General features: G+C 64.7%; 2 protein-coding genes across 6 annotated transcripts in view; one reads left to right on the forward strand and one right to left on the reverse strand.

Annotated features, from left to right (window-relative positions):
* The window catches only part of CDK11B (cyclin-dependent kinase 11B), a 49,037-nt gene extending 45,264 nt beyond the window's left edge, over window positions 1-3,773 (forward strand). For all 5 annotated transcript variants that reach the window (XM_011987234.1, XM_011987233.1, XM_011987237.1 and 2 more), the window contains 9 exons: window positions 412-502; window positions 1,116-1,237; window positions 1,486-1,591; window positions 1,798-1,919; window positions 2,001-2,108; window positions 2,207-2,323; window positions 2,525-2,673; window positions 2,880-3,069; window positions 3,150-3,773. In XM_011987234.1, coding sequence (XP_011842624.1) covers window positions 412-502; window positions 1,116-1,237; window positions 1,486-1,591; window positions 1,798-1,919; window positions 2,001-2,108; window positions 2,207-2,323; window positions 2,525-2,673; window positions 2,880-3,069; window positions 3,150-3,242 — 1,098 coding nt within the window. In that variant the 3' untranslated portion in view covers window positions 3,243-3,773. The remainder of the gene's footprint in view (window positions 1-411; window positions 503-1,115; window positions 1,238-1,485; window positions 1,592-1,797; window positions 1,920-2,000; window positions 2,109-2,206; window positions 2,324-2,524; window positions 2,674-2,879; window positions 3,070-3,149) is intronic.
* Window positions 3,774-4,332: 559 nt separating this feature from the next.
* MMP23B (matrix metallopeptidase 23B) lies at window positions 4,333-6,532 on the reverse strand. The gene is made up of 9 exons (XM_011987254.1): window positions 6,519-6,532; window positions 6,399-6,420; window positions 6,111-6,241; window positions 5,904-6,043; window positions 5,669-5,836; window positions 5,111-5,275; window positions 4,924-5,034; window positions 4,653-4,779; window positions 4,333-4,536 (listed from the first exon to the last, which is right to left on the reverse strand). The coding sequence occupies exons 1-9, from the start codon at window positions 6,530-6,532 to the stop codon at window positions 4,362-4,364; spliced, it is 1,053 nt and encodes a 350-aa protein (XP_011842644.1). The 3' UTR covers window positions 4,333-4,361.
* Between the last annotated feature and the right edge of the window lie 94 nt (window positions 6,533-6,626).

The following is a 6,626-nucleotide window of genomic DNA, read 5'->3' on the forward strand; positions in this document are numbered from 1 at the left end:
AGATCTCGCCATTGCACTCCAGCCTGGGTAACAGAGCGAGACTCCATCTCAAAAAAGAAAAAAGAAAAGAAAACAGAGTCTTGCTGTGTTGGCGAGGCTGGTCTTGAACTCCTAGGCTCAAGCAATCCTCCTGCCTTGCCCTCCCGAAGTGCTGGAGTTACAGGCCTGAGCCCTCACACCCGGCTGGGATGGCCTTTTGTTCACACTGGTTTTGTTTCATAATAAAGTGTCACATGGTCTTGCAAGGAAACAGACTTTGAGAACTGAGCTGCTCCTGGCCCTACCCCCTGCCCAGTCCCACAGCTCTGCCCTGCACCCGCCCTGCGCCAGGTGTGCCGTGCCCGTGGACGCAGCCGCCCTTCTACCAGCTGGCATGGCCACTGAGACCTCACATAGCCGCTTCCTCCCCAGGGCTGCCGGAGCGTCGAGGAGTTCCAGTGCCTGAACAGGATCGAGGAGGGCACCTATGGAGTGGTCTACAGAGCAAAAGATAAGAAAACAGGTGGGTGGAGTCCCGGCTCACCCCACAAAGACAAGGGGAAGTGGGGCAAGGCCTGGCCGCCCGAGAGGTCCTGCCTCACCTGAGCAGCTACTGGAGGTTGGACCTCTCAGCGTCTCTAGAAGCCAGAGGTCAGCCTGGCCCTGGGGCTTTGCCACTCCCTCGCAGTAGCAGGCGGCCTGCCCCACAGGGCCGAGACCCAGCGCGTGGAGTGGTCTGCGCCAGGGCTGGTCTGCAGGTTTGCATTCCCAGCGTCCCGCCCAGCAGGTGTGTGAGCCGGGGACTCTTGGGGAGTCAGCCACTGGGATCCCAGGTAAGGCCAGCTCTGTTGGGGAAGTTGACATGGAGTCGGCGTGGCCGCTGGGATCCCAGGTGGCTGTAGGTGGCTGTGGGTGTCCGTGGTGCGTTGAGAGTGTGGAAGCCGTTGGTCCGTTGGTGTTGCCATGACCTCGGCTGGGCGTTCTCCTGGTGCCCACGTGCCGCCACCTAGAACGAGACCCCCTCCGTGAAATGCACTTTGGGCACTGCCTGTGATCCTCACTGAGCAAGTCCACAAAACCACTGTTGGTGCCGTGATTTTGAGAATGCCTCTCAGTGCCGTCTGTTTCCTTCACAGATGAAATTGTGGCTCTGAAGCGGCTGAAGATGGAGAAGGAGAAGGAGGGCTTCCCGATCACGTCGCTGAGGGAGATCAACACCATCCTCAAGGCCCAGCATCCCAACATCGTCACCGTTAGAGTGAGCATGGCCCCACCGCGCACAGCCCCGGGTAGAAGGCTTTTCCCACGGCCCCATGTTGTCCTGGTGCTGTCCTGGGGCCAGGTGCTTCCCTGCGCTTAGCGGAGCCCTTCACAGACCACACAGAAGCAAGCATTCGCCCCCCGGGTGGCACTGGAGGTCCTACTGTCCCTCAGCATCTGCGCCCGGGTGCAGGTGGTGGCGGGGGTTGGGGGGCCCTGAGGTGCCCACAGAGCCATGCCCTGCAGGAGATCGTGGTGGGCAGCAACATGGACAAGATCTACATCGTGATGAACTACGTGGAGCACGACCTCAAGAGCCTGATGGAGACCATGAAGCAGCCCTTCCTGCCAGGTACAGCGCGCCCCAGGCCTCTTGGCACACGAGCGGGAGCAGTGTCCTGGTCACCCCCGCGGTGACACTGCTGCAGGGAGGGCCGGCTGCGTCCACAGGGAAAGCCCTGAGAAGCCTCTGTTGCTGCTGAGGCGAGTGGGCCACCCTAAATGCCCTGGGCTGGGGGCGGTCGGGTCCACACGGGAGCCTGTCTCCCTCCCTCCCAGGGGAGGTGAAGACCCTGATGATCCAGCTGCTGCGGGGGGTGAAGCACCTGCACGACAACTGGATCCTGCACCGCGACCTCAAGACGTCCAACTTGCTGCTGAGCCACGCCGGCATCCTCAAGGTGAGCCTCCCCCACCCCCCGAGCGGCCCAGCCCAGGGAGACCTGCCCGGCCCATCCACAGCCGCCCGTCTGTCCTTGCAGGTGGGTGACTTCGGGTTGGCGCGGGAGTACGGATCTCCTCTGAAGGCCTACACCCCGGTCGTGGTGACCCTGTGGTACCGCGCCCCAGAGCTGCTGCTTGGTGCCAAGGTGAGTCCTGGGCATCTGAGAGCCTCTCCTGCCCCCCATGCGGTCTCCCACAGCTCCGCGGGCCCTGGCCCTCCTGAGCGCCTCTCCTGTCCTCGTAGGAATACTCCACGGCCGTCGACATGTGGTCGGTGGGCTGCATCTTCGGGGAGCTGCTGACTCAGAAGCCTCTGTTCCCAGGGAAGTCGGACATCGACCAGATCAACAAAGTGTTCAAGGTGGGTCTGGGCCCCGCTGCAGTTGTGCTGTGGGGTTGTGGAGGAGCCTCAGGAGTGGGGCTGGGGGGCACCCAGGTGCTGGGTTGAGATGGGGACCGGGGCCACCAAGAGCCCTCCTGGTGGTTTGTCTTCTCTACTGGGACACAGGTGCCAACACCATGGGCCACGTGGCGTGGCTGTTGAAACGCCTCTGTCTTTCAGGACCTGGGGACCCCCAGTGAAAAAATCTGGCCCGGCTACAACGAGCTCCCCGCAGTGAAGAAGATGACCTTCAGCGAGTACCCCTACAACAACCTCCGCAAGCGCTTCGGGGCCCTGCTCTCAGACCAGGGCTTCGACCTTATGAACAAGTGAGCCCCGTGCAGCCGGGCGGCGGGAGGTCCCGAGCCATAGTGGTGGCTTCCTGGTCCCAGGCCCACCTGCTGGCTCAGCACTTTCCAGAACTGTTCTGGTGCCTGGTGCCCCATGCCCTGAGCCCTGTCCCAACACAGCCCATCTCTGGGGGACCCAGTGGAGCACTGGAGCACCTCCTGGGCCTCTGGTCCTCTCCCCCCAGGTTCCTGACCTACTTTCCCGGGAGAAGGATCAGCGCTGAGGATGGCCTCAAGCACGAGTATTTCCGCGAGACCCCCCTCCCCATCGATCCTTCCATGTTCCCCACGTGGCCCGCCAAGAGTGAGCAGCAGCGTGTGAAGCGGGGCACCAGCCCGAGGCCCCCTGAGGGAGGCCTGGGCTATAGCCAGCTGGTGAGGGGCCTGGCTGGTGGGGCGTGCCCAGAGGTGGGGCTGGCTTGGGCAGGGTCCTCACGGTAGCCGACTCGTCCTAGGGTGACGACGACCTGAAGGAGACGGGCTTCCACCTTACCACCACAAACCAGGGGGCCTCAGCCGCGGGCCCCGGCTTCAGCCTCAAGTTCTGAAGGTCACAGTAGACCCCGTCATGGGGAGAACTCAGCCGGGACCACGGGCGCGGCTACTGCGGCTGGAGCTGCCATGAGACTCAGAACTCCTCATCTTATTTCGTGCTCCACGTTTTGTTTTTGTATTTTGGTTTGTAAATTTGTAGAATTAAATCATTTTCCTTGTTGTGGAGGAAAGAGCTGTGTTTTCAGGTCTCCCTGACTTGCCCAGGGAGGAGAGGGTGGGCATCTGCGGGCACCTACCTGGGGCAGCACAAACCCCCACACGCCCTCTCCCACTCTCGACACACCGGGCTGGCTGGGCCGTGATTTGGAGCAGGTGGGGGTCGGGTCGATTGTTTCATCTTTGGAGCTGGAGACCTGTGTCTGTGTTGGGATGAGTGATGCTTTCCTGCCCCAACTCGCTCGTCCAGACCAGCCCTGTCCACACAGGCCCCCAACCCCCAGCCCCAGGTATTCTGGCAGCCTCAGCAGGTTTTTATACAAGGTTGTTACGAGTTTTAAAATGTATTAAAATATTCTTGGAGGAAAGCTCCCCGTGTTCTTCTCTCAGTAGCCCGCGACCGTGTGTGGGAGGGGAGTCGCAGACCACCAGGCTCTAGGGGAAGAGGGTGGGGTGGGTGGCTGTGGCCTCTGACCCCACGTGGGCCAGTCTCTTCCCTAGGCAGGAGGGGTGCTCCTATCTCCGGGGGGCCTCCACTCTGGCAAGGTGGTCCCCCACCCTGTGCCAATCCTCCCAGCCCCCATCCACATCCCCTTGCAGAAGATCCTGGAGACCCATCCCAATCCTGAGCTTCCCTTCCGGAAGCTCCCCTTGCCTCCCTCCCCCATCTCTGAGCAAGCCCTAGACAGAACCCAGGCTTCCGGGGCTACCCCACGTGCTGTCCCCGGCACTGGGGCCTCCACTATCCCACTTTTCCAGGGGCCACCTTGGCAAAGCCTGTCCTGTCCTGTGCTGTATCTGTCGTCTGCTGTGCAGGAAAGCAGGGGGTGCCTGGCCCCAAGGACGTCCACCTCTTGGTGGACCAGGGACTGGGGTGTCCACCTGCCCAGACTGCCCGCTGCCCTCCCAAGAATGAACGAGAGGACATCAGAGAGAAAGTGCTTTATCAGCCGGGCTCAGCCCCGCACACGGACTCGCCAGGAGTAGGTGGTCAGCACGCGCTGCTGGCGGCGCACCACGCAGGTGTAGGTGCCCTCATTGACGGCGTTGGCAATGATGCTCAGGTGTGCCTCACCCAGGGCCAGGTAGCCGGGGTAGGAGAACTCCAGGGGCTCCTGGTCCTTGTACCAGCTGCAGGGGGGCGGGGTGTCTCCTGCAGGCACAGCCTCCACCCACTGCCTGCCCTGCACCCCTGCCCCAGGGCCCCAGGCTGCCCACCCTGAGGACCCGCCAGGGCACCCACTTACTACACTTTTCCTTTTTTGTGGAGAATCTTGTGGCCGCACCGGAAGGTCACGTTCCTGCCCTCAGGCACCAGCCTGGTTTTGGTCCTGGGGGGCGGTGGGGTGGTGGCCACCGTCGGGAAGGGGAATTCTGCTCCGGGTAAGGGAAGAGCCCCCTCAGCCCAGACCATAGCCAAGACCCAGCCCCCACGCAGCCCCGTCCCGGCCCGTGGGAGCCCAGACCATAGCCAAGACCCAGCCCCCACGCAGCCCTGTCCCGGCCCCTGGGCATCACCGTAGCAGAAGTCGCAGCTGCTGGGGCAGAGCCTCTTCATGAGGCGCCGGCGAGCGTCGCAGAAGCCCCTCCGTGCCCAGGACGCGCACACGAAAAGCCTGTCCAGGCATCCTGCCGGGAGCGTGGGAAGCACGGCCTGGCTCAGGACCGCCCGATCCCCGCCCTCCCGCCCGACAAGGGCACTCACCGTAGAGCCGGTGCAGCCCCCACAGCTCGTCCTGGGACAACGCCTTCCAGCCGCGCAGCGTGGCGTTCAGGTGCATGAGCGCCCGGCCGTGTTGTGAGTGCATCAGGCCCAGCGCGTGGCCGATCTCGTGGGCCGCCACGTGCACCAGGTCCGTGAGCCACACGCCTGCGGGCCCCGGGGATCAGCGCCTGGGAGCCCCGGGCCCAGCCCCGCCGCCCGTGGGCCAGCTCCCCAAGGCCCGGCACATCTGCTGGAGCGCAGCCGCGGAGCCGCCCTCCGCCGCAGCCACGGAAAGATAAGAATGTTCTGGGCCCAGGCGGTGAGCTCGGCCCCCAGGAATGCAGCTCCTGCTCCCGCTCCAGAGTCGCAGGGGGATGGGAAAGGGAGTTCAGGGCTGCCGGGACTGGGGGCTCCCACGGGCTCCCCTCCTTGCCTGCTCGACTCCAGTAGCAGCCACCACCCCGGAAGGTCCCTCCTGCCGTCTGCCCCAAAGCCCGACCGCGGCAGCCCACTGCGCTGCGGAGGAGAGGCCTCCGGGAGGCCAGCCTGGACGGTCACCTTTCTTCCAGCTGTAGCGCGTGGGGCCCAGCACCCAGTACTCGCTGTCGTCGAAGTGGATGCCGCCGTGCGGGGGGAAGAAGGCATGGGCCAGCTCCCCCGTGGGGCCATCGAAGCAGTGGTGCAGCGCGGAGACCAGGCAGTCCGTGTGGTTGATCGGGTAGAAGCCTGAGGGGAGCACAGGGCTGAGAGGCCAGGCGCGCACGGCCGGGCCGGGGCGGGGGCGGGCGCCCACCTATCCGGAGGTCGCTGGGCTGCTCGGGGGCCACCTCTCGGAAGCTGAAGGGGGACACGTCGCTCCACATGCGGAAGGCGGCAGCCAGGGCCCGCCGCGTCTCCCGCGGGCTCAGCAGGTTCCGAGGGAAGGAGAGGATCCTGCAGGGAGAGCGAGCTCAGCGGGGGCCGGCCGCGCCCCCTCCCCCAGGGCCAAGCCAGGGCGCACCTGTAGGTGAGGTTGAAGTGGTCCCAGCGCAGCCTGGCTGGAGTCAGCGTGTAGCGGCGTCTGCGGGGGGCCAGCGGGCCCGGGACCCGGGTTGGGGGGACCCCCGAGAGGCCCGGCGCAGCGGCGTCTCCCTTCAGGGAAGAAAGCGTGCGTGGGAGGCATCGGTGACGGTCCCCAGGGCCAAAAACTGCCTCGGAAAATGGACTGGAAGGAAACGGGGGTGGGGGTGCCCAGGGCTGGGAGCGGGCGTGGCGGGTCCTGTCTGCCTGTGCTTTCGGGTCTCCTAACCTGAGCGTCCTCTTGCACGTCCCTGGGAACGCGGCCCAGTGGAGGCGAAGGGGCTGAACAGCAGGGCGCGGCCTCCCACCCCTCCCAACAACTGGACACAGGAGAGTCCGACGCTCCGACCTCGGGACGCACATCCGGACCCTCAAACACCCCACACACCCCGCACACGTCCTGCGGGCCCCCAGACAGACCGGACCCACAGACGTGAGAACCCCCACCCCGACACCT

This window comes from Mandrillus leucophaeus, unplaced genomic scaffold, assembly GCF_000951045.1.
Source record: "Mandrillus leucophaeus isolate KB7577 unplaced genomic scaffold, Mleu.le_1.0 Scaffold305, whole genome shotgun sequence".
NCBI lineage: Eukaryota > Metazoa > Chordata > Mammalia > Primates > Cercopithecidae > Mandrillus > Mandrillus leucophaeus.

What these genes read in the sequence shown, in the direction of transcription:
- MMP23B (XM_011987254.1), bottom strand. An exon ending in GGGGCTGCACCGGCTCTACG is followed by an intron (nt 5,035 to 5,110) that starts GTGAGTGCCCTT and finishes CGCTCCCGGCAG; the next exon opens with GATGCCTGGACAGGCTTTTC. An exon ending in CACAAAAAAGGAAAAGTGTA is followed by an intron (nt 4,537 to 4,652) that starts GTAAGTGGGTGC and finishes GCCCCCCTGCAG; the next exon opens with CTGGTACAAGGACCAGGAGC.